Source organism: Bidens hawaiensis, unplaced genomic scaffold, assembly GCF_021521415.1.
Source record: "Bidens hawaiensis isolate Kalapana, Puna unplaced genomic scaffold, B.hawaiensis_p1.1 tig00004817_1, whole genome shotgun sequence".
NCBI classification, from domain to species: domain Eukaryota; kingdom Viridiplantae; phylum Streptophyta; class Magnoliopsida; order Asterales; family Asteraceae; genus Bidens; species Bidens hawaiensis.
The window spans coordinates 1416145-1443106 of NW_027491300.1; the positions used below are offsets into that span (position 1 = coordinate 1416145).

The window sequence follows — 26962 nt, forward strand, 5'->3', positions numbered from 1 at the left end:
ATCGAGAACTAGACAATTAGAATATGAAAAATGGGAAAAACAAGTCAAAAAGTGGTTTTTGTTTTTAAGAACCCTAAACAAATATAAATTTTAGCATTTTAATTTTTGAACTCACACACAGGTTTTTAACCTAGTTTATGTGTATATATAAATTTGTGAATGTGAATAATCCTTCACACTTTAATAAACTTAATGTAAGTTACAACCAACCAAACCAGTTCAATTTGTCTTTTTTCCAAACTGTAGTGGTGGTTTAACCCAAAATGTTCGTCAAATCAGCTAAACCAAACTGTAAACATCCTTAACAATTTGTTTATGTCATAATTCTTATTTTATCAATAAATACATATAATTTCTATTTTATTAACATTTTTTGTTTAATATTGAATATATAACAAATTCTTATTTTATTAAAATTATAATTTCTTTAATCTATAACTGTATCTGATGTTTTTAAACCAATTCGAGTTTATAACTTTCGTCAAATGGAAAGAAATGAGATTAGTAGAATTAAGATAATATAATAATGTAAAAGAAATGAAGCATACAAGTATGCAACACAAAAATTATTAACTTATTATTCCATAATATGGGGGTTTAAAATGTAACATCCAAAAAGTGTGTTTCAAGACCTCACTATCACCAATTTATATGGGAGGAATGAGGGATGACCATGGCTTGCCATGGTTCGAGTCCTGATCTCACCCGGTTTTACCGGCTCCTCGCTGTCGTGTCATTTGGCAGGCGTGGGGGTCGGGTTTTATCCGGTGAATCCCTCAATAGGTGGACCGCTAGGGGCTTCGTCCGTCCGGACTAGTGGCCGGCTCGGGCTACCTTTAGCCAATAGGGGCCGCGTACGAAGTACCCGGCGTTACTTAGTTGGTCGTTAAAAAAAAAAGACGCAACACAACAGTGGTGGACTTCATGTCTTCATTGCACAAAAGTACATTGTGTCTCACTGGTCCTATATTTCAACATACTTTTAACTTTTTTCCAAATGATTAAATACAACCAGAAATGAAACAAACACAACCTAAACAATAAATACAATCATCATTTTAATATATCTTTTAAATACAGCAAGAATGTAGATATAGGTATATAGCATATCTTTAAAATCTAAAACTAACTTTGATTCTCCTTTGGATCATATTTCCGACCCGTTTTTCCCCTTAGAAGATGACGAGTCGGATAACAGGCTGACCACAGCATCATCACGCGGGTGCAAAGTCAAGTTTTCATGGTCTTCAACATCGCGATCAGTAACATTTTCATCATCAACTGAAATAAAGTGGGCCCACTTCTTATTCTTCACGTGAATAATGGCCGGGTAGAGAATGAACCCGAGAACAAGAACTCCACCGGTCACTAGAAATGTTCTTGCGGATGCCAGACACATAACGAGTACAAGTAAGAAGGCAGGAGGTACACACAGCAAAGTTGCACCGAGTGTTCCAAGAGGAACTTTATAAGGTCTGTGAAGATCAGGTTTCTTTATTCGTAGTTTTATAAATGCTGCGAATTCAAACAGCATTCCAATTGCGTAAAGAAAGTTGAGAAGTTCCAAGATTTCTTGAAAACTCATCCATGATAGAAAGATTACACCAGTTGCTGTGCTGATTGTAGGCGTCCCGAACTTTGATCTAATGAGACTCAGACATTTCATTATCAGAAAACAAGAATTCTTAAACTATAGTCGAGATAAAATAATAAATATTTAAACTATGAACTTTGAAGTCATTTTTTTAGCAGGCTATGGATATAAAGTTACATATCAAGCCAAAATAATATAAAATCAAATAATTTACTGATAAAAATGTAACCTTGAAAAAGTTCAAAATTTTAAGTCTTAAATATGTTTTAGCTTAATGGGCTAACGATATCATGTTGAGATAAAACTATAAAGACTTTAACTTTGAACTTTGAAAGACGTTTTAGCTTAACGGGCCATAGTTATCACGTTATTTATGCCAAATGATAGAATCAAACAGTTAAGTGGCGATGAACAGAAAGCTTGAATCACAGTCGAGATAAAACTATAAAGTCTTTTAACTTTGAAAGACGTTTTAGCTTAACAGGCTTAGTTATCACATTATTTATCATGCCATAATGATATAAAATCAAACAATTAAATACTGGCAAACAAGAAATCTTGAACCAGAGTCAATATAAAACTATAAAGATTAAAACTTTGAACATTAAAAGATGTTTTAGCTTGAAGGAATATGGATATTCTGTTATGTATCCTGCCAAAATGATATAAATCAAATAATTAAGTAGTTATGAACAAGAAATCTTGAACTACGGTCGAGATAAAACTATAAAGATTCAAACTTTGACCTCAAAAGATGTTTTAGCTTAAAGGAATATGGATATTCTGTTATGTATCATGCCAAAATGATATAAATCAAATAATTAAGTAGTTATGAACAAGAAATCTTGAACTACGGTCGAGATAAAACTATAAAGATTCAAACTTTGACCTTAAAAGATGTTTTAGCTTAAAGGAATATGGATATTCTGTTATGTATCATGCCAAAATGATATAAATCAAATAATTAAGTAGTTATGAACAGGAAATCTTGAGCTACGGTCGATATAAAACTATAAAGATTCAAACTTTGGACCTCAAAAGACGTATTAGCTTAAAGATGCCAAAATGATATAAAATCAAACAGTTAAGTAGTAATGATTTGAACTACAGTCAACATATCCTGAACTATTCAAAACTTTAACTTTGAATGTTAAAAGGCGGTTTAGCTTAACAGGCTATGGATATCACGTTATATATCATGTCAAAACGATATAAAGTCAAAACAATTAAGTAGTAGTTAACAATATATCCTTAACTAGAGTCACGATAAAACCACATAGATTCAAAATTTGAGCTTGAAAGACGTTTTAGCAAGGGCTATGGATATCACACCATAAATCATGCCAAAATAAAATAAAATCGAACAATTAAGTAGTGATGGACAAGAAATCAAAATTTGTACTTTGGAAGATGGTTTAACTTAAGGGGCTACGAATACCACATTGGCACATTATATGTCATACCAAATAAAACCAAACTGTTAAGTAGTAACAAACAATAAATCTTGAACTACAGTCAGAGACTCAAATAAAACAATAAAGATTCAAATTTTAACTTTGAAAGACGATTTAGCTTAACAGGCTAAGGATATCACATTGAATATCATGCCAAACTGATATGAAAACAAACAATTGAGTAGTAATTAACAAGAAATATTGAACTACAGTCAATATAAAACCATAAATACTGAAACTTTGAGCTTTGTAAATCGTTTTAACTTAACGGGCTATGGCATCACATTATATATCATACCAAACTGATGCAAAATCAAACAAACACATACCTTGAAGCAGATACAGAAGGAAGCATTCCCATTTCACTCATACCAAGAAGTTGAAAAGCATCACTACTCATTTCCGCTTCAAACAGCCCTAAATTCGACATAGCAGAAGCCGCTTGAATCCACCATTTCAACCAAGACCCTCCAATCAACATCCCAACTTCAGCAAAATACCCATCACTCCAATCCCCATAATCCGAATCCAGCGACCCCGTTCCCGCCAAAAGTGGGATCAAATACGAACAAACCACGAGTATAACCGCACCATAAAGAGCCTTCGGAAACGTCCTGCTAGGATCTTCAACCTCACCCGCAAGCGTACTCGCTTTATCCCAATAATTCAAATTCCAAAACATACTATTGAAATACCCCCTCCACTCCACTTTCTTGAAATCAACCGAAACCCATCTTTTCTGCCGAATCTTGGGAATCAAAAGCAAACCCATTACCGCAAATGGGAACAATGAAAAACCAGCAAGAACAACAGCAGATGTTCCCACAATATGAAGACCTCTATAATTCAAATAAGTTAACAACAAAGTTATCCCTAACAAAGCAGGTATCCTAGCATACAACTGGTCAAAAACTGGAATTGAATGTTTAAGATAATCAAGAAACAAAACAGGGTAAAGCGCAATATCCATGACCCCACTAAACCACTTCCAAAACCCTTCTTGGAAACCCCAAAAAGACCCAAAAGCTGATGAGATCCAGATAACATAACCTCCATTTTTAGGGAAACTTGTGGCCAGTTCAGCTGTAACCAATGCTTCTGGTATGCTCCAAAAAATGGGGAAAATCAAGAACCCTAGTAAAGAAAGTAAAGCACCACCGCCTGCTTTGACTGAGTCTTCAACACCAAATGGTCCACCTGAAACCTCATAGAAAATTAGTGCAATTAGAGGTAATAAAGATAGTTTAGGGTTTGATGATTTCTTGATCAAGATTGGATTTTTATGGCCACCCATCCAAGAAAGGATGGATTAAAACAGGTTTCTTGATGGATGGAATGGAAAGATTTGTGATTAATGTTCATGGAAGCAGATGGAATCAAGATATTTGTTGCTGACTCTTTCTTGGGATAATTAAGTTGATATGATTGACAATATCTTGTCTCCCATATGTTTGCAAGCCACAACTATTATTTTTAAAAATGATTACAGTATCTTGCTATTAACTGAAGGATCTTGTTAATATTATATTTGATTTTATTTGATTTCTTTGAGAATTAACTACAAGCGCGAATCATGTGCGGAGATGTTCTTGTATTTAGTGAGTATTTAGTTTTTTTTCTTTTTTTTAAAGGAAATTAATTATTTTGAAAGGCTTAGAGAAATGTTAACCTGTACAGTTTTACCTCCTAAGTATAATTGTCAATTAACATCTACTTATTCTAATAAAAGACTACAACTTTTATCACTTGTTAAGCTCATAATCATCCTCACCATTTTTCAACAAATTTTCATATATAGTCCTTATTTTTTAAATCATTTCAATATATGAATCTAAGTTTATGTTTATTAAATGTAAATAGTAACTGAATTAGTCATTAGCATTAATGGTAAAATAAGGAATTATCAAAATTGAAGTTGCAGACTTGTTATAATAAAATTTGAAAGTCACAATGAATTGCAAATTAAAAAAAATTAAGGTACATTATTGTAGAAGAATTTTAATTTGTACGGTACACTACAAATTGTTTTTAAGCATGGATTCAAACAGCAGTGCATAATTTAATATATAAGATTAGTTTTAAATTTTCTCATATGCATTTGAACTCATGAAATGTGTATTTTCTTAATTTTCTACAAACATTTTGTATAAATATTACAAACATGAAGAATACATATTATACATATATATCTTGATGTTTAGCATTAAATCATTGAAGTTGAATAGTATAATTATAATCTATATGTATAACGATTTACTCTATGAACTATCTGTCATGTATTTATATGACTTTTTGTGTAGTATAAAGGGTTTAGCAATAAGAATATCAATATTTAGTTTTCAATATTTTCTTTCATAACTCGGACCAAAATGTTTCAGAAGCATATGTTTTATGACCTGATTTATACTTTTTCTATACATTCAACTATATTTAATTTAAAATGTCTTATAAGATAAATTACTTAATTAAAAGCATTTGATATTTTAAACCAAAAAAATTGGTTCAGTCCCATTCCATTATTTTCGTTTCCCAAAAATCATTTATGATATTGAAACCTAAAATATCGTTTTCATCAGTTATTTACATAATTCATGTATTATATTACCTAATTAATTATATTTTTATACAAATATAACGAATTGAGGTTATGTTAATGTTACATGTTGGTTAGTACATAATTAAAGTGTTTATTATGGTTTATATTCAAAATAATAAAATATAAACAATCGATTCATTATATGTGGAATGAGAACAATCGACTTGGTTAAATCCTGATAACGTCAGCGACTAAGGCTTAGCCTTAAATATCTAAAAATATATATGATTTAAAAACTAAAAGTTTATTTTTGTTGACCCGAAACCTAAAATTCTGACCCAAGAACAAACCCGAATTACTTCGGTTCAGGTTCGAGTTAGTATTTTCTTAGGATCGAATTTCTCGGGTAGGGTTAGTTTGGGTTCGGGTTTTCTTGGGTTGGGTTTCAGATTACGGGTAAAAATGACAGTCATACTTCCAACTATTATATATAACAATCACTACCTTCACTTTATGTAACTTTAAATATTCTAAAATTCTTTTAACAAAGAATAATCACTATTATTTGAACATGGTTATAAGGTTAGTATGTGTTTGTCATTTTACTGACAATTACATTCATATGAATGAAACAAATCATTTTGTTATAGTTTAATTTTCGGTTCTTATATTGTTTAATTATACAATTTTTAGTTATAAAAATTAAAATTTTGTCATACACAGAATATTAATGACAACAAATTTATTATGATCAAACAATTTCAAATTCTAAAGATTTTAAGGATGATTATAACATCAAAATGTAGGTAATATGATTTTTGGGATAATCGTGTTTTTTTATAAACATGAGCAGATGTTCTCAAATGATATCATATTAATTGATTAAAAGCTATGATATTTTATGTGTATGAATAGTTTTTTTGAATAGTTTCATGGATATATTATCATTTATCTAGAGTTGGTATGTATTTGGAGAACCTTTTTTGTCACACGGACAGCTATACGTGGCTATATTCAGACATATATGTTATCTTATTAAGAGTTAAAAGCACACATGGACTAAAGATTTTGATTTTTGATGAACAATGTATACCTACTAATGCAATTACGAATGTCGTGTAAAATGAAGTTTTTATTTATTTGTAACATATTTGTGTAATCTTAGTTATCTAATTTCTTTAATTTTAATGTTAATTGTAATTGTATTAACAATATATTATCAATTTATTGAATGCATTTCACTTAATGATTAAAATTTAAATTTTTCATTAATTACCCGTGATACACGGGCCTCAAATTAGTGCTATTATATGTTAAGTGTCATGTTATTGTCTTGTCCACATTACACTTCACTTAGACCATATATGTAACTCTCTAAAATTTATCTAAAACTATTGAGAAATTGAATAAAAAAACAATTTTATATAAATTATAAGAAATTAATAATTGCACAACCCAAAAGTTGTAGGTCTAAATTTATAATAATCAATTAATAAAATTTTAAGCCCAATTTTTGTATAAAAACCTAAACGGTTCAGTTTACGAAAACCAAAATACTGAATTTAAATTTGAGCTCAAAACCGACCCAAAACAACCCGCTTAACTGGCCATGATTATTAGCGTGTAGCAGACAACAAAAAGTTCCTGCGCCTTCTATCTCTCTGCGAATCAAAATGGGCGAAAACCCTTTGGAGGCAATCTGCATCACAATTGGAAGAATTTCAATGGCAGTCCAAACCAATCTTTCAAAGCTTATTAAAATCCCCCAAAAACCCACTAATCTACAGCTTTCAGTTTCACCTCCTCTACCTGCCGATTCTTATCTTCCTCACTCAACCGACACGCACACAAAGGTTTGAGTTGATTTTCTTCTTTATACTGTTAAACATTGTTGTTGGTATGGTGGGTTTAAGTTTATTTTAAGAGTTTGTTGTTTGAAATTGTGGAAATTGATCATGCCCACCAAGTGTTTGATGTAAGTCCTGACCGAGGAGTATGATTGCGTATCGCTGTTACGGGTTTGTTGTGTTGTCTTTGATGATAAAGACGTGAAATGTAAAAGTTTTATTTTTTAATTTGTGAAAATTTATTATGCCCACCAAGTGTTTGATGTAAGTCCTGACTCATGGATACTCGTTTACTGTCCCGTTTTAGTTAAGATGTTTGAATTCCGTTGTTGGGTCATTGGATAAGTTCCCAAATCTTACCATTAATGCCTCTGTGAGTTTAGTTCAACTACTATACTTCTTCGGTTTTTGATTAGGTGTTTTATCGAACATCTGGTGTTTGAACTTTAAATTAGTGGCGATTCTTGAAGAATGACAGGTTACAGTTTCTTCTTCGTTGCTATGGACAACGATAGAATTGGTTTGGTGTAATCCACTAATTTTTTAAATCAGAATTATCCTTTTCTTGGTTGTGTCTGAGAATTCAATACACTAGTGGTTTCAACTGTGTGTTTAACTATTAAACTAGTATTAACAACCCACATTCTGTAAGATATTGAAATTGTTCATGACTGTGTTTTCTACAACAGGCTGGTCCGGTGACTAGAGAAGAGCTTGGAAGGGCAACTTGGACTTTCATTCATACTCTTGGTGCTCAGGTTATCTTTTGCTAGTTTCTTGTGGTAATTCATGTATCATAAAATTATTAAAGAGTTAAGTGAGTAAAAAAGATCGCATTCCCTTGACATACTGCAGTTGCTCAACACTTCCGTTATTTTCTCATGTCAATCCTCAATTTCATGTAGGCCTGTAAATTACATGAACGTTCAGTGAACCGTTCAACGGAAAGATTGTTTATTATATAATAGAACGAACATGAACAACAAATTTTGTTTGTTTAGTAAACGAATGAACATGAACAAATTTTTTTTGTTTATTTAATTAAACGAACGGATATGCACACACACATGTTTCTTTCGTTCATTTACGTTCTATTTATGTGTGTTTATGTTCGTTCGTTTATGTCCATATATTATGTTTGTTTAACCCATTTAACAATGTAATTTTGTAATTTTAAAAATAGTTAAACATGTTAGTAACCCACCACTAACGTAGCAGCATCTTTTATTTGATACTTTGTTTATTAGACTTCTATTGCTGTTCATTTATGATCGTTGATGTTTCTTTACATTCATTTATGTCCACGAACTGTTTGTTTAGAATCATTTTCTTATCAGATGAACATGAAAATTCGTTCGTTTAGTTGTTCGTGTTTGGTAAAAGTTAAATGAACGAACACAAACATGCTCCCATTCGTGTTATCTTTCGGTTTGTTTACAGGCTTGATTTTATGTCAACAAACTGTTTAATAAAAATACTTTATGTTGTTTAGCAATTAGCATGTCTTGCTTCTTTATTCACTTGACACGGCCTTTCGGTTGTTTATTTTTGCTGAAATGTTCCAGTACCCGGAAAAGCCAACCAGGCAGCAGAAGAAGGATGTTAAAGAACTGGTATTTCCCTCCTCTGCCTCGTCTTTCATTCTTACTAATGGGTCGATTATGTTTTTATTTAACGGGCCAAATGATTTAAGCTAAAAGAATTAACTAAAAAGTATAGGTGGCAATCATGACGCATTTATCAAATAATGTGTTGATTTGGACAAAAATAAACTGTACATGGGTTCATCTGGGTCACCTTAAACTAGCCAATGGGCCAATTTGGGCCTTACTCAAATTAGTCAACGGGTCAAACGGGCACCTATTATAAAACTTAAAAATGGGTTAGCACCACTCATGACCATTGTTTGTCTATACACCTACTTGTAATTATTTTTAGCACATTGTTTATTTATTAGATAAAATATATGTGGTATGATGGGATTGAATATACTGCAGATGGCAATATTATCTCGCATGTACCCTTGCAAGGGATGTGCAGACCACTTTAAAGAAGTTTTAAGGTACTGCATTCGCATTGTTTTACTCGGAACTCGAATGTACTGTTTCATCACTAAACTTTCAAGATGAAAATTACATCGTATTATTGACTCTACATACAACTTTTCTTATTCATGTTTTAAAATTTATGAAGTTTTACATCTTTGGCAGCTCAAATCCTGTACAGGCTGGTTCTCAAGCCGAGTTTTCTCAGTGGTTATGTCGAGTGCACAATGTTGTTAACCGGAGGTAACTTATATATATTTTATAAACCATATAATATTTTATATATGTAGGGTTGGTCCACCAGCAAATGTCATTTTTATCCATTGTTTTCATAAGTGATTTCAACTATTATTCAAGTTTTTAATAAATCAAAGGCTGCATGCATTGAAAATAGACTTTTTGGTTAATATTGTAGTCTTGGGAAGCCTACGTTTCCATGTGAACGAGTTGATGCAAGATGGGGCAAACTAGACTGTGAGCACCGCATGTGTGATCTACAAGGAACCATGACGCCTTTCGATAAATATTAATCTAACCCATACCATATATTATGTACATTAGTATATACTTAGAAATCATTTGTGACTTCCCTTGTTACCAGTTCAATTTGTTACTCAAATTTCAAGTTAAGAAATTGTTGAATTATTTTGGTTTTGGTATCATTTTGTTTCTTTTCATTTGGTGCAGATATTTTATTTAAGTAACCAATAGGTCTTTGTATTCGAAACTCGCCTTCGAAAATGCCCACATACTTGACCAAAATAGTGGTGGCAATTTTCAACATGGCACAAAAAGTAATCAGGTTTGAGTTGTCATATCTAACCCATTTAAAAACGGGTCATGTTCAGACTGATATCTTTATCCAAACGGGTTATGTGTAGGCTTACATGTTTAACTTGTTTAGTTAAACATACGACTCACTAACCCTTTTAAGACTCATTTAATTCACTTTTTTACAACCCATTAACTTGGTTAACATTTTTACAACTTGATTATTGGGCCAACCCACTTCAGTACCAGGCACCGGCCACTAGGGGATGCAATTCATGACACTATCTGAACACAACACGTAAAAAAAGGTTTTGGGTTGGCTAGAACAATCCGTTTTCTTAAATGTGTAAAACCCACTCGCGACATGTTTCAAAATGGGTCATTCTGAACAAGGCCCGCTAAAAAGTATGTTGACATTTCAAGTTTTTAACCCTTTCAAGAGATTCTAAAGAAATTGATATTTTGTTACCAAGTCATCTGGTATAATCATATTCATAAATAATCATAAAGTGGGTTGACCCAAACCCAACATGATTTTAAGTGGGCTAGACTCGAGTTAAGTATATGGGTCGGGCTAGCCCAACCCACCAACTCGACACGATTTACACCCACCTATACCCCGGTTGACACCCTTAAACCAAACCGTGGTTAAAAACCAACACTCAACCTAATCCAAAAAAACACTGTTTCATTCCAAATTTAAACATAGAGAACAAGAACTTTCATTTATCATAATTCTGACATAACTTCTGATTTCATGAACTGGAAGCATCCAATTGCAAGCACTCGATTGCCCGAAAAGGCGGGGCTTCACCAAACTTCAAAATGTAAGCAGTTTCATAAACGGGGCGAAGACGAGGCATAACTTGAGCATCCAAATATGAGTTACAAGAAAAACACCAAACTGATAGATCACTGTAACAACAAACAGAAACAAATATTTAAATATTATTAAAAAATCATAGATATTTTTCAAAAGAGTTTTATAAAGTTTTTGAATTTGAATATACCTATAACTCAATGCTAGACAGTGATTTTGTTGCTGATAATGCTCAAGCATATGCTTGTTAATGAATCTGCTGCATAGAACATCTTTGCAGCTCAAACACAGCCAATTCTCCGCAGGATGCTGACACCTTCACAAATAATCAAATTGCATACACAAAATCAACTCAAAAGTTACAAAATTAATGCACGTTTGAGAAGTGGTGTAAACGAGCCAAGTCAAGCCCGAGCTCGGCTCAGTGTCTCATTTCGAGCTCTATTTCCAAAGCTCAAGCTCCGCTCGATTCCTAAATTGATTATTTATATTATATATTATTTTTATAATAAATCAACATAAAATTAATTATATAAATAAAAGGCTAGATTAGTGAAACTCGGGCTCATGCTCGTTTATTAAACAGGCTTATTCTTAGTCCCGGGCTCTAGCTCAGGCCGATCTCGAGAAGATTGGCTCGTTTACACCCCTAAAACCCTAATTCCATTGTTTGGAATTAAATATAAAAACATGGTTCTTTTGAACTTGAGATTCGGAGATCAATATTAGTCGGGTGATCAAATTGGATTGTGAATCTATTTTAGATGATTGGGGTTTAGGGTTTTTTTAAATGGAACCTGTTGCAGTGAGTGTCTGGTGTGGGAATATGGGTTAGATCCGAAGAGAGTATATCCAGATGATCGCAATGGGTACGGGCTTCGACCCACCCGAGTCCGACCCGAATAACGCCATCAGGTCTTCTTCTTCTTTGCTTTGATCATGAGACGATGATGATGATGATGAATCGCATGGGTTTTTCTGTTTGTCCGCCATGGTGTTGTTTGAGTTCTGGTGTCAATCGGTTCTTTTTATAGATTACGTGTCCTTCAATTGGTATAATTAAAGTCCGAGGGCCGTTTTTGTTAAATTTGTAAAAATAATTGTTTTTTGAAATGCGAATTTGTTTTTATCCAAATTCATGAATTCTAGTTTAAGATATTTTATCTCTGTCACCGACTTTTATTAGAGGTATTCTTAACCCATCGGCTCCGTGGTTGCCTTTTGGAAAACGTAGATGCCCTAAAACATAAAATATTACCATCCTCCCTTTCAAAACAAGTAAAATTAGACCCTCACTCCTCAAATTTTCCCAATTTCTACTCGCAAATCCCATGCTCTCTTCCCTTTGTAAGATGTAGCCAAGCTTCCCTTCATTTCTGTCTTCGTTTGGCAATATTTTGTTTTCTTTATTTCATTAGTTCAATTAATTCCAGTCATCTCTCGATCGATCTCTTGAATGTTTATGACTTTTATCTTTTTAAGGAATCCTGAATTGTTGGGATGCAATTATCGTTGATTATGTGAAGTTGTTGATAGTTGACTACATATCAGAAGGTTTGACTGAATTTAGGGAGAAACACTTAGGCGTAATTGTTGGGGTAGACATAAACGTTAGAGTCAATTGTATTGCGATGTTAGCTTACTTGTGTTTGATGGCTGTGAAAAAGATTTAACTTTCATCTATGTTTTTCAAGTTCATGTTATTAAATCTGATGGTGGTGAAGATCGATGATGGCGGTGGTGGTCAATGGGTGGTAATGGAGGTGGTTAGAGTTAATGATGAAGAATAGAATGAGGTGGCTATGTGGGACCCACATATGACAATACGTAAGCATGTGGGCTCAATTAAATAACGTCTACGTCAACATGCACACTAATTAGTTGAGAGTGGTATTGACCAAAGGGTGAAAGTTGGGAGTTCTAAATTCGAATAAGCCTTAAAAACGACAATGTTTGGCAAACTAACTCACGTAGAGATGCAAACAAGTTGAGCTCGACTAAGCTCATTTTACTTATGGGAGCTATAGCTTAGATCCTGAGTCGTTTTTTAAGCTCGAGTCGGCTCATTTTATTTATTATTTATTCATTGATATACACTTTTAACTATTTTTGTATATTTTGAGAACAATTTTAAGCGAGCTAAAGCTTGATTCAAAATTTCCTACAATGTAAATAAATACATTTAAGTTAAAAAGAGTTAATTTAAAAAGCAAAAAGTAGAAGGCTCGGGCACGACTTGTGTAGAGTTTTTTTAATAATCCTATCTTGAGTAGCTCGTGATTCAGCCTATTTGGTTTAGTTTATTTACAAAAAGTCAATTCTACCCCTTGAATGAAACTAGGGGTTTGTTCACCCTTCCTCCCATATCTCATATAAATAGCATAAATCATTTTCATAACTCCTAAAAGACCTATGTCTTACACTGTTGGTGCATAATGTCAGTAGTTCAGTATCTAGTGTTTTGTATGTGTCTGTAATCGTGTTAGATTGGTTGTTTTGGTTTTAGATATGGTGTCACACAAGTTCGCCTGATGTAAGCGAACTTGTAGCCAAGCGAAGTTAAGACAACTTAGCCTAGTCTGTTAGGCGAAGTTGTCGAGGCCTATATATGCCTAACTTCGGCTTGTTTAGAAAAGAGAGTTTTTTTGGAAGTCAGAACGTTTTTTTGTGATTTGAGATAACGTGTTGAAGAGTTGCAATACAACGTGTTTATTAGTATTGTAACGTGTGTTTGTGTATCGTCTCAACGTATTATATATCTTACACTCGTATCGTATTACGTGGGGATTCCGCACCCTCGTGTTACGAGATACTCCTGTGTAGATCCGGCTGGGAACCTTCAATTGGTATCAGAGCTTTTGCTCGTGATTGTGTGGTTCGGGATTATCACACGGGTGTTAAGATCGTTCCGTTTGACTATTCGCGGAATGAGTTTACGTTGAAATACCTAGTTTTTGTGTCTTACCCATCTCCTACCATCAAATATAACCCATTACGCCCTCGCATACCTCGCAATACGTCCAATTAAAACCTGCAAAAACCTTGTGTTCATCAGGCGAAGTTGCCGTCACTGTTTGTAGGGTTTAAGCGAAGTTATAGAGAAGGCGAAGTTAAGAGCAGGCGAAGTTGTAAGCAGCGAAGTTAGGAGGTTTAAGCGAAGTTAAGTTGTCAAGCGAAGTTGAGTATAAGCGAAGTTGAGTAGGTTTAAGCGAAGTTAGGATCAGGCGAAGTTAACAAGCTAAGTTGTCACAACTTCGCTGTCTGGTCACTGTTTAAATATTAAATACTTTCTTGTTATTTCGAGTTGTGTTTCTTTCAACTATGACTTCAATAAACATTACAGAACTGGTAAAAATGGAGGTTGAAGCCGGTTCAGCTACTAAGGCTCCAAAAATGCTTAAGGGTACCGATTTCATTGCATGGAAAGATCGGTTTGAACAGTACGTGAAGTATCAAGACGCTAAGATGTGGGTTTACATTCAAGATGGATACATTCCACCAACACCCTTGTTTGAAGGTCGTGATCAAATTAAGAAGTACAGTAAGATGGAAGAGGAGGAAAAGAAAATGTATGAGGCAGAGAGTAAAGCTCATGCAGCAATAACCATGGCTCTTCCACAAGAGATTCTTCATACCTTCAAGAAGTACAAAACTGCTAGAGAGCTATGTGAAGCACTAGAAAATAGATATGAAGGTAATGTGGGGATACGTGCCTCCAAGACAAAGCTACTAAAAACCCAATTCTCTGTATTCAAGTATTTGAAAAATGAATCACTTGATGATATCATCACCAGATATTATCACTTGATGACTGAACTTAGTAATTACTCCATTGAATATAAGGAAGAAGAGATAGTAGAGAAACTCCTTGATGCTCTTCCACCGAAATGGGAAATGTACACGGTTTTGATAAGAGAGGATAAAGACTTTGCCAATATTGATTTGGAAACAGCAGTCAATAAGTTACGAAATTTTGAACTTAACATGGTTCGGAAGGAGACACCAACTGATCAGGTTCAGGATCCGGGAATGTATGGTGCGAAAGTCACTCCAAGTTCAAGTTCAAAATCAGAATCCTCTGCCTACTACTCAAAGGGAGAATCAAACTCAAACTCAACTCGTGATGGTCATGTGACTCTCAATATGGATGGTGACGTATGTTTCATAGCTGGAGGTAGTAATTCTTCAAAACCTCAAGCCACAACAGGAAATTTCTCGTCAAATGTTCCGAGCTACAACTACTCACAGATGCCCATGAGTGTTAAATCAGCTGAACAACAGTTTGCTCTTTATGCATCCTTCATTGCATCTTATGAGAACTACATCAAAGGTAAAATAGTCGACCCTGCAACTTTGGATGAAGACTATGATCAGATCGATGCTGATGATTTGGAGGAGATGAATCTGCAGTGGCAGATGGCTATGATAGTAAGAAGGGTAAAGAGATTCATGAAGAAAACGGGTAGAAAGTTCGTTGGAGAAAGACCAGGGTTTGATAAATCAAAGGTTCGATGTTACAACTGTCAACAGAATGGTCACTTTGCTAAGGAGTGTACAAATGAGAGAGTCGAACGAAGTCAGAACAGGCCTGCACAATAGAATGGGGGAGGTAGTGAGAATAGGGCTATGGTATCTAGAAAGAATGGTGGATACAACTGGAATATACAAGTTGAGGAAGTGTTCGAACAGGCTAACTTGGTAAACATCGAAACGGGAGGAAGTGAGAGGAAGACGGGAGAAAATCAAGCATATATGGCAGAAGTGAACGATCGGCTCTCTGAGGTAAGTTCTGAACCTCATTGTATACAATGTGAAAATCTGTCTGAACAATTGAAAACTGTAACTGATCAGTTTATTAGTTTGGATGCACAATTTAAAACGTTAAAAGAAGATCATCACTACACTAAAACTAGAGAAAACAGTTACTCGGTAAAAATAAAAGCTGGTGAAAAGGATATCAGAAGTCTTAAAGCAAGTCTAGCTGATAAAATACAAGTAATTGATCTTAGTTATGAAGTGTTAGAAGAAAAAACCAAAGTAATTGCTGAAAAAGATAAACAGATAGCTGATTACCAGGTAAAAGTGGTGAAACTAAACAGAAAAATTGAACAATTTAGAAATTCTTAAGCAATGCTTGATCACATCATAAGTGTCCAACGTTCCCCAGTTGACAAAGGGGGGATTGGATTTTCTGAAGTTCCACCACCGTATAACAATAACTATACTTATAATCCTAGTAATCAGAAATCTGCTGATGTTGAGATTAGTCAGACAGTTCAGTCAAAACTTCGACTAAAGAACCTGAAGTTGATAAGAGCGAAACGAGTAAGCCAATTTCTAATTTTAAGATTTCTGTTCCTAGCTCTGTCTCATCGAATTCGGACAAGTCATCCGAATCGGGTGAGATAAAAGAAGAGGTAGTGTTACTAAAACGTGGGGAGGAATATAAGCTGATGAAAAGAATTATTCCCTAAACCCGTTCGTCCCACCATATGTAAGACGAACGGGTAGTAATGCAACCTCGAACTCTACAATAACTGCTAAGACGAGAGTTGAACACAGAAGTTGTTTCAGATGTAATCAAGTAGGACACCTTATTGCTGATTGTCCTCTAAACCAGAGAAAAGTTAGAGGTATGAGGCATCCGAAAACTGAGAATAAAATGAATATTAATTATAATAATGGTAAGAATGTGAACACACCAAATTTCAGACATTGGTCTAATCCAAGATTTCAAAGAAATCGATCTCAGTTTTTCCCAGTTAACAACCAAACCAACAATTATAACTCAGTTAATTCACTAAGATTTGGATGGCCTCATAGTCAATCCTCGAGAAGGTTTCCTTTCAGAACTTACAGAAATCATTCTCAAACTGACTTTGGGCAACCAAAGTACTGGATGCCGGTCAACAGATTTAATCGACCCAAGACCAGTAGGTCTTGGGTCCCCAGATTTTAATATTTTTCTCTAATTGTGCAGGAACAGTCAAACAGGGCTGTAAACAATCTGTGGGTTGTGGATAGTGACTGTTCCAGGCACATGACTGGTAACAAGAAATTGTTACGTGATTGGAAACCTGTTCAAGGAGGTAGGGTTAGTTTCGCTGGGGAGAGTGGAGGTAGAATCAGTGGTATTGGAACTGTGACGAATGGAAAAATGAAGTTAGAGAAGGTGAATTTTGTAGAAGAATTGAAGCATAACTTGCTGAGTGTATCTCATATTGTGACAAAGAATACACGGTGCATTTTACTAAAAACGAGGTAATCGTCCTTTATCCTGGTTTCAAGATACCAGAGGCATGGGTGGTAATGAGAGCTCCAAGAGAAAAGAATACGTATGTAATGGATATGAGGTCAACTGAGATGACAACAGAAGAATCATGTCTTCTGTCAAAGGCAACTGAGTCTGAGTCAGAGTTATGGCATCGAAGAATGGGACATATACATCTTCGCAAAATGAATTACATTGTCAAGAATGGGCTGGTGCTTGGTGTTCCCTTAAAGAATTTTAACTTTGAAGATCCATGCTTGTCGTGCAAGAAGGGAAAACAACACATAAAACCTCATCACTCCAAGAAGGTTAACTCAATTGTCAGTACCCTAGACCTACTTCACATGGATCTCTTTGGTCCCGTGAATGTAAAGAGTCTAGGTGGAACGTCATACTGCTTGGTTGTAACCGACGACTACTCTCGATACTCTTGGGTATACTTTCTGAAGGCAAAAGATGAGACAGTTCAGTTGGTAATTAACTTGATTACCAAGGTTGAAAATATTGTTGGGCGAAAGGTTAAGTACATCAGGAGTGATAATGGTACAGAGTTCAAGAACTACCAAATGGAGATGTTCTGCTTACAGAAAGGGATAGACAATCAGTACAGCGCCCCGTATACTCCGCAACAAAATGGGGTGGCTGAGAGGAAGAATAGAACACTAATTGAAGGAGCCAGAACCATGCTGGCTGATGCTAAACTTCCCGTGGTGTTCTGGGCTGAAGCTGTTGCCACAGCCTGTTATATCCTTAATCGTGTTTCAACTGTTAAAAGATTAAATAAAACTTGTAATTAACTCATGCATGGTAGAAAGCCAAACTTGAATGGTCTCGAACCTTTCGGGTCCCCATGTACGATATTAAAGACAAACTCAAAATTTGGTGAGAAAGCCGACGAAGGTATTTTAGTCGGATATGTTGTTGGGACACCCAACAGAAGAGTTTTTAATTTATCGAACAGCAAGGTTGAGGTGGTATGTAACACTGACATCACGAGTTACAAATCACCAAAACCTAGCATGGGACCCGCTGAAGCTTTCGGCTATGATAAACTGTTCAAATCTTTTAATATACCTTACTTGGATTTTGCAGTAGTTGATGAGAAAATTGCTTCACAGATTCTGTATGACGAGGAAGAAAATTTTGTGCAACGTCCGCAATACGACGAAAGTCAACCTTCCTCGTTAAGTGCCGTTGATACTCCTGCTGCCTCTACCGAAGAAGAATTCTACAACCCATTTTTCTCTCAACATCAATCACCCACTGATGAACTCTCTTCGAATTTAGAAAACAATCTGGAAGTTGGTCCGGTTCAGACTACTGCAATTCACAAAAATCACCCTTTGGAGAATGTGATAGGTAATCTGTCCGACGATGTTCAAACAAGAAGAAGTTTGGATGAACAAACATGTGTTTACGCAAGCATTAAAGACACGGGTATCATAAATGAATGCTTGTTCACCTGCTTCATCAGCCAGATTGAACCAAAGAATTATCAAATGGCTCTAAAGGATAGCTCGTGGGTCGAAGCCATGCAAGAAGAGTTAGCACAGTTTGAGAAGAAGGAAGTATGGAAATTAGTTGAAAAACCATGGAATGTAAATGCTATTGGTACAAAGTGGGTTTTTAAATGTAAGAGAGATGAAAAAGGGATAATAATACGGAACAAGGCAAGGCTGGTAGTAAAAGGGTTTAATCAGCAAGAAGGAATCGACTACAACGAAGTGTTTGCTCCTGTGGCAAGATTGGAGGCAATTCGTCTATTTTTGGCATTTGCTGCACACAAAGAGATGACAGTATTCCAGTTAGATGTGAACAGTGCCTTCCTTAATGGAAAAGTCGATGAGGTGGTGTACGTTGAACAACCTCCGGGATTCCCTGACCCAGATTATCCTGATCATGTGTACAAACTGAGTAAAGCTCTATATGGGCTACATCAGGCACCTCGTGCCTGGTATGCAACTCTGTCCGATTATCTGCTTAAGAATGGGTTCGAAAGAGGAAAGATCGATCGCACATTGTTTGTCAAGAGAAAGGGGGGAGATCTTCTACTCGTTCAAGTATATGTGGACGACATCATTTTTGCTGCATCAAGAGTCGCCATGTGTCAGGAATTTGAAGCAGTCATGAAAAAGAGGTTTGAAATGAGCGCTATGGGCAAATTAACTTTCTTTTTGGATTGCAGGTTGATCAGAAAAAAGATGGGATGTTTATTCATCAAACAAAATATGTCCATGATGTGCTCAAACGCTTCAAGATGGATGATAACACCCCATTTGATACTCCAGTTTTCGTCAATCACAAACTGGGTGCAGATTCTGACAGTGATGAAGACGTAGATCCCACCCAATATCGAGCAATAATAGGTTCTTTAATGTATCTAACTGCATCTAGACCTGATATTATGTTTGCAGTTTGTCTTTGTGCTCGGTTTCAGGCAAGCCCGAAGGAATCTCACATGAAGGGAGTGAAGAGGATCTTGCGGTATCTCAAAGGCAAGCCTAAGTTGGGATTATGGTACACGAAAGGGGGAGAACTGGATTTGGTAGCTTACACAGATTCTGACTATGGTGGTTGCAATCAGAACAGGAAGTCAACAACCGGTGGATGTCAGTTTCTGGGAGGAAGATTGGTGTCGTGGCAGTGCAAAAAGCATACCTCAGTAGCCATTTCCACCTGTGAAGCAGAGTACATGGCAGCATCGAACTGCTGCTCCCAGGTTCTTTGGATACAACAGCAATTGCGCGATTACGGTCTGAATTTCACTCAAACTCCTATTTGCATTGATAACACTGCTGCAATCTCAGTAACTAACAATCCCGTCAAACACAGCAAAACTAAACATATTGACATTCGTCATCATTTTATACGGGATTGTGCTGAGAAGAAATTAATTGTGCTAGAAAAGGTTGATTCGTTGGATAATTTCGTCGACCTTTTTACTAAAGCGTTTGACCGATCCCGTTTTCAAAATCTGGTTGAGCTAAATGGGATGATCAATCCCGAGTAACCTTGTTTTTCGTTTTTATTTAAAAAAAAACATCACTACCGCTTAGAATTATGTCGGTTGCTTCAGTTTGAAGGACACATCCTCGGATATGTTTGGTCATTAACCAGATGACTGAAAGTGACCGGGGCGGTTTATGATGGGTTTTTATTCTTTCGCTGAAAAATAGTCGTTCATACTTAGTTAGAAGGACACATACTCGTATGTGGTCGGTCCAGCTGATCCATTGGATCTTCAAGATAGCCGTTTACTTGAAGACTTTGACTTGATCGGGGCGATAGAATTTAACATTTTTAAAGGGAGATGATATAATTTTTCAAGTCTATAACTTCGTAAGAAGTTTCTATACAATGTTTAAAAGAAAATTGATCCAACCTTGGAAAGTTAAAGTAAAACTATTTCTGTGTGCCTAACTGGTGAAGTTATTAGGCCTAAAAGACTCTAGAACAGCCATTGTATGTTATGGTAGCTTTTTATGGTGCGTAAAAGTAGAAATGATACAAACTAAATCTCCTTGATTTAATGTGGAGAATCATTCTGAGTTGTGCATGTCTCCATATACATCTTTCCGAATGATAGGCAGAAAAGTGATTACCCTGTCATACACGAGCCCGTGAGTGTTCTGATTTCTGAGAAGATGGTGTGTCAAGTACCTGCAGTGATCCAGATTCGAGACTTGCAGTCGTCTACTATTTGAAGCTGTATTAATATCTTTATTTAAAAAAAATGTTGTTAAGCCTTTTTGAAGCTTATGTTATTTCAAATATCAACCAAGAGGCAAGAAAGAGAACGGGAAGAAGACTCTAAAGATCGATATGTACTTACTGTTTAATCAGACACTACGGGTCGAGGTCAATTCGGGGTGACTTGGGGAAAGCCAAATACGCTTTGAGAATAGATAGGAGGCATCACAATCTCTCATATGATGTCCATCTAAATTTTGAGCTTAATTGAACCTAATCCGTATCACAGAAGCGATGAAAACCATACTAAGTTTTATACCTGCTTACAACCAGTTTCTTTATGTCATAATACCGCTGAACATGGATCTATGTGACAGCCACTTAATTAGTATGATTCCAGTTTGGATCTTTTCTAAAACATGCAGGTTCTCGTCAAGACTGAAATTTGATCCCTTTTATTTACTTACTACAATTTTCACACGCATATTTTGTTTTATGGTTTAAAACTTGGTCACCTGGTTATTTGATCGTAAAGTTTAAATCTTTAACGGAGGATTTTAAAAGACAGTTGCACTTTGATCAAATTTATAAGGTCCTGTTTTGTAAATTAAGCTAGGCGAACTTGTGTTAAGGTAAAGAGGCGAAATTGTACATGCTTGGTGTTAAGTGAAAGAAAATGAAAAATCACAAGTACTCCCGAGCACACCCTTGCTACCGAGCACACTTTTGCTCCCGAGCACACTTTTGCTCCCGAGCATGCTTGGTGTTATGTGAAAGAAAATGAAAAAGCACTAAGTAATCCGAGCACACTTTGTTTCCGAGCACTAAGTAATCCGAGTACACTTTACTTCTGAGCACACTTTGTGCTAGTTGAAAATTGAAAAATCAAAAGTGTTTTGATTTCCGGGTACATTTTGTGCTAGGAAAGTGCTTCCGGGTATACTTTGTGCTAGTTAAAAATTGAAAAATATAAGTGTTGTGCTTTCCGAGTAGACTTTACTTCCGAGCACACTTTGTGCTAGTTGAAAATTGAAAAATCACAAGTGTTTTGATTTCCGGGTACACTTTGTGCTAGGAAAGTGCTTCCGGGTACACTTTGTGCTAGTTAAAAATTGAAAAATATAAGTGTTTTGCTTACCGAGTAGACTTTACTTCCGAGCACACTTTGTTTTCTGAGTACAATTTGTTTTCCGAGCACACTTTGCTTCCGAGTACACTTTAGGTGAACTTGTAAAGAGGCGAAGTTGACCATGGTTGGCCTTGAGCGAAGTTAATGATAATCTGTTGACCAGCGAAATTGTCACAGGGGCGAAGTTAAGGTTAACTTCGCCCTTGCATTTTCAAACCTATATAAGGGTCAACCTGGTCAAACCCTCGGCGAACTTATATACACTCCTAACCCTCGGCGTACTTAATCCTTGAATCCGTATTATCTGTTTCCAATCCGTGTTAAAGGTGTGTAGGCTCGGTATTACATGTAATTCATACTAATGGTGATAATCAAGGGCCGTGGTGATTCGATGTGTGACATTGTTTATGCTAACTTTTAAACAATTGATAAACCAATCTGTTTCTAATGTGTTCGTAACTCAGTAAATCGTCTAGATCTCCATAGTAACATCTTTTCTTGTTTTCAATCACAAATTCACCAAACAACCCAGGATCGGACCTCTGTACTCGCCGTTTCAGATTCAGGCGAAGTTAGGCTTAGGCGAAGTTGTTCTCAACTTCGCCTTATGCATAACTTCACCTGCTCATGTTTAATTAATTAATTAGCCTGGTTGTTCTCAGGCGAAGTTAGGGTTAAGGCAAAGTTGCACTCAACTTTGCCATATGGTTAACTTCGCCTGCACATAAGATGTTATCATAACTTCGCTCATGGTAACTGGCGAAGTTATGATCTGCTTTGTCGATGTTCTAACTTAGACCGTTTGTTGTGCAGATATGGCTGCTGTAGCAGGAGCTGGTGGTGCTGGTGGTGACGAAGGTGGTGACAACAACCGACAGTTCTTTCCGGGTCACAACATGTACATTACTTTGGAACCGGATGCTAGTGGTATCGATGACTATCGCGAGATCATCTCCTTCTTAGTTCGCTCACGTATTTTTTACGCTATTACTACAACTCTCCCCATTTCTCTACCGAATATTGAAGATTTCTGGCGAACGGTAGAATATGACTGTAGAGTTGAGCCTCCGGTTATGCGCGCCACAGTGAACAATCAGGAGGTGCAATTCTCGGCAGATCAGATCAGAGTCGCTTTGCAGTTCGGGACTGAAACTAGAGATGATCCTACAGATTTTTCAGCTCCATTCAGAGATGGTGCATTTTTACGTATGGGCTATTTGGGTCCTTTGGGTGACACTTAAAGGCGAAAGGGATTCTTACTGGATCAGTGGCGTTTTCTGATGCACGTGATGATTGTGTGCATGTCGGGTCATAAAGTTGGTACTGACCGTATGGGGGCAACGATGTAGTCTGCTATGACAGCCCTGACTTACAACAAGCCCTACAGCTTCAGTCAGATGGTGTTTTATGAAATCGATCGTCAGAGACGCGTGGTCGCTCGTGAAAGATTCTTAATGTACCCTAGATTCTTACAGATGATTTTGAATCATGTAGCACCTACGTTACCTCAACGACGTCCCATCCGTTACGTTGAGAGTGTAACTAAGAGGATCTTTGCGCAATGTAGGTCGTCAAGCGCACGTAGCAAACCAGAGCTTCGTCCGTGGCACACTCCATTGTTTGGTTATTTGGTGAATCCTGCTTATATTGCTCCCTGTGGAGATGAATTTTGGGACCCGGCACCGCAACAGGCTGATGTTCCTCAACCACCACCTGTGGTACAGCAAGCTTTGCCTGCTGATCCTGTTGCAGCTCCAGAGGAACAGGTAGATCTTGAAGCTGCTTTTGGTGGCCAAGGGTTTTTTCATATGGAGCAGATTGATCCAGCTGCAGAGGTTCAAGCACCAGAAGCTGAGGCATCTGGTGTGAATGTTTCGATGGTAGCTACGTCTGTAACAGATTCTGAGAGAACCGACTTTGACTCCTCCGCTGACGATATCGCTGAAGCACGACAGATTCCGGTCACACAAGAAAGAATACATGGTAAGAGAAAGAAAGACTCAGATGACAGTGAATCTGACTTCGAGGAGGAGTTAGACCAGTTGATACGTCGATCAAGAGGGCCAGAACTGGTGAGGGTTCGGGAGCTGGTGAAAGCTCAAGGGTGGTTCGTTTCTCTCCATTCTCGTTATCTGGTATGACCATGGTTCCGGCTTCGATGACTGTAACAGTACCGATCACCTCTAGTGTTCCCGTGGTGACATCATCATCATTTGGTATTCCACCAACCACGTTTCAGTTTTTGGCTCCGGAGATAGTTTCCTTGCCACCTCCTACTCTTACTTCATCGGAGGTTGTTGCAAGATTTGTTGAGTCGACGTTGGTAGCTACTGCGGGGTTATCTGTTACATTACCACCCGCGGTTACTGTTCAGCGTACTTCTGATAATCCAGTCAGTCTGGGAATACCTCCACCTTATGCTCAAGACGTTTCTCACATGCGGTTTGATTTTGATGCTACATTGTCTGATTCTGAAAGGATAGCAGCTCTTGAAAGGGTGGTTGCTGAACAGTCGAGAATAAATCTAATCCAGACACAAGCTATCCAGCGCCTTGTAGCAGAAAATCAGATCCAATCGTCTCTCCTTGTAGAACACGGTAAACTTTTTGATGCTCTAAAGCAGTTCTTAGCATCTCAGGGGGAGGCGAGTTGCAAGGGCGATGAGTTGAGAACAAAGAAAAGTCATGATAGAGACGATGATCCCAATGCATCGAAAGGTGCAGGTGGTGAGTTGCCAAGAACTGAACAAACTCTTGGGACTTCCACATCTCAGGGTGAGTCAACTGGTACAGCAGGTGGATCCGGTGGTGAAGATGTTGTGGTTGTGGATGATGATGATGTGGGTGATGAAGATGTGTTACCTGTTGAGGAGATTGAAAAGATAGGAGAACAGATTGTGATTGATAGTGAGATTGAAGAGGGAGAGATTGTGGATGACAGTGTAGAACATGATATTCCAGACGTTGATAAGGTAAATGTGAGTCAGGATATGGATATGTTAGATGAGTCTGAGTGGGAAGAGCAGCCGAGATGGAAAGAAGGCTACGCTCAGTGGTTTGTAAAGACAAAGAAGCCAGCGGTTCCTACAATGTTCAAAAAGAGTTACAATATCAAAGGGTATGCTGAGTCGAAGAAGGGTATTATATGCTAGTTGTATGATGAGCAGTTGAGATTATTTGTGATTAAACGCTTTGATGGGATTCAGTACTTTAAGAGGATGTTGAGATCTCTGAATACCTTGCCTGAGTGTGAGGTGAAGGATTTGGCTAAATTGGGGTTGATTAATAGAAGTGATGATAATATGGCCAGAATAATTGGGAAGATTGTGTGGAAAGAAAGTGTGAAAGAGAAGAAGTTTGAATTGTTAAAGCCGCAGAAAGGGAAGCTGGTTGAAGATAAGGAAAGAGGAATGCGAGCTGATGGTAAACCTTGGATGGTAATGAAATATAAACCGGTTCGGTGTTTAAAAGAAGTACCGATGAAGATAATGCCTAAGGATGTCTTAAAGAATCTCAAGTGGTGGTACGTTGATAGTCAAACAGCTGAAGCGGTTATGGAAGATGAAGACGAACAAGAGATTCTGAGAGTGTATGATCCCATGCACTTGGTAAATTTGTCTCAAGCTGACTTGCAGGTGCTAAACAATAAGAAAATATTCTATATTCCTGCATGGAAAGATGAAGCCAAGAAGTACCAGAGAGTGGTCTCTGTGTGTGTCAGACAGGGCATTCATGCTTGAAGACGGCTGACACGAGATTTTTGGGATTACTAGACACGAGAATGAAGATAGAGATATGAAGCTACTGCCAAGGGGGAGTCTGTTGGTGCATAATGTCAGTAGTTCAGTATCTAGTGTTTTGTATGTGTCTGTAATCGTGTTGGATTGGTTGTTTTGGTTTTAGATATGGTGTCACACAAGTTCGCCTGATGTAAGCGAACTTGTAGCCAAGCGAAGTTAAGACAACTTCGCCTAGTCTGTTAGGCGAAGTTGTCGAGGCCTATATATGCCTAACTTCGGCTTGTTTAGAAAAGAGAGTTTTTTTGGAAGTCAGAACGTTTTTTTGTGATTTGAGATCACGTGTTGAAGTGTTGCAATACAACGTGTTTATTAGTATTGTAACGTGTGTTTGTGTATCGTCTCAACGTATTATATATCTTACACCCGTATCGTATTACGTGGGGATTCCGCACCCTCATGTTACGAGATACTCCTGTGTAGATCTGGCTGGGAACCTTCATACACTTGTGAGAAGCTTGCTTCTACACGTCTCGAGATTTTGCAGGTTCGGTTGTCAGTTTTGGTAATTGGTTGAGACGAGAGTGTACAAGTGTTTACGAGAGTTCGCGAGCCGACTGGTCCATTTCATTGTCATTGATATCAAGTGATTTCAGTTTCATAATCTATTTTTGTTTTTAGTAGTTTAAATGTTAAAAGTTATTAGAGCCCCGAGTTTTAAATTATTATAAAAAAAAATCATTTTCAACCCCGTCCCTAAAACGTTCATTAATTGTTTAAATATTATAACATTGTGGAAAATGTAAAACTCAAGTGTGGGGATGAGAGAGATTTGAAAAATTGTAGCCCGATAGTACCTCGAAGAGTGTTTGGAAACCAATTTGTTAACTGTTAATTATTGTCATTAATGCCAAGTTATAAGTTTCTAGTCATGGTTGGTTTTCCAGCTTCTCGATAGTCTTACTCACAAATGTTTTCATACGATAAGTTGAAGATGGGGTCGTTTAGGCGGGTATAATGAGTCATGGGGATAGGTACACATGTTTATTTCGGTAACCTAATTCCTCCG

The 26962-nt window shown here is 36.7% G+C and overlaps 3 protein-coding genes across 3 annotated transcripts; 1 reads left to right on the plus strand and 2 right to left on the minus strand.

Moving 5' to 3' along the window:
* Positions 1-1018: 1018 nt before the first annotated feature.
* On the minus strand, positions 1019-4469 carry LOC143628127 (putative polyamine transporter At3g19553). Its single transcript, XM_077097794.1, has 2 exons — positions 3378-4469; positions 1019-1643 (listed from the first exon to the last, which is right to left on the minus strand). Exons 1-2 carry the CDS (start codon positions 4340-4342, stop codon positions 1148-1150), a joined length of 1461 nt encoding a protein of 486 aa, XP_076953909.1. The 5' UTR covers positions 4343-4469; the 3' UTR covers positions 1019-1147.
* A 2700-nt stretch (positions 4470-7169) lies between these two features.
* Positions 7170-10303, plus strand: LOC143628120 (FAD-linked sulfhydryl oxidase ERV1-like). The gene is made up of 6 exons (XM_077097786.1): positions 7170-7437; positions 8121-8189; positions 8997-9044; positions 9429-9493; positions 9642-9719; positions 9892-10303. Exons 1-6 carry the CDS (start codon positions 7258-7260, stop codon positions 10004-10006), a joined length of 555 nt encoding a protein of 184 aa, XP_076953901.1. The 5' UTR covers positions 7170-7257; the 3' UTR covers positions 10007-10303.
* Positions 10304-10907: 604 nt separating this feature from the next.
* LOC143628112 (uncharacterized) lies at positions 10908-12400 on the minus strand. The gene is made up of 4 exons (XM_077097779.1): positions 12326-12400; positions 11865-11998; positions 11258-11383; positions 10908-11162 (listed from the first exon to the last, which is right to left on the minus strand). Exons 1-4 carry the CDS (start codon positions 12398-12400, stop codon positions 11003-11005), a joined length of 495 nt encoding a protein of 164 aa, XP_076953894.1. The 3' UTR covers positions 10908-11002.
* Between the last annotated feature and the right edge of the window lie 14562 nt (positions 12401-26962).

Excerpts from the sequence above, each read along its gene's own strand:
- LOC143628120 (XM_077097786.1), top strand. The coding sequence starts at position 7,258 with ATGGGCGAAAACCCTTTGGAGGCAATCTGCATCACAATTGGAAGAATT. Across the intron at positions 9,045-9,428 it reads AGAAGGATGTTAAAGAACTG|ATGGCAATATTATCTCGCAT; the intron begins GTATTTCCCTCC and ends AATATACTGCAG. Across the intron at positions 9,494-9,641 it reads CACTTTAAAGAAGTTTTAAG|CTCAAATCCTGTACAGGCTG; the intron begins GTACTGCATTCG and ends CATCTTTGGCAG.
- LOC143628127 (XM_077097794.1), bottom strand. The coding sequence starts at position 4,342 with ATGGGTGGCCATAAAAATCCAATCTTGATCAAGAAATCATCAAACCCT. Across the intron at positions 1,644-3,377 it reads CCTTCTGTATCTGCTTCAAG|ATCAAAGTTCGGGACGCCTA; the intron begins GTATGTGTTTGT and ends GAGTCTCATTAG.
- LOC143628112 (XM_077097779.1), bottom strand. The coding sequence starts at position 12,400 with ATGGGATTTGCGAGTAGAAATTGGGAAAATTTGAGGAGTGAGGGTCTA. Across the intron at positions 11,384-11,864 it reads CCAGACACTCACTGCAACAG|GTGTCAGCATCCTGCGGAGA; the intron begins GTTCCATTTAAA and ends TTATTTGTGAAG. Across the intron at positions 11,163-11,257 it reads TGTCTAGCATTGAGTTATAG|TGATCTATCAGTTTGGTGTT; the intron begins GTATATTCAAAT and ends TTGTTGTTACAG.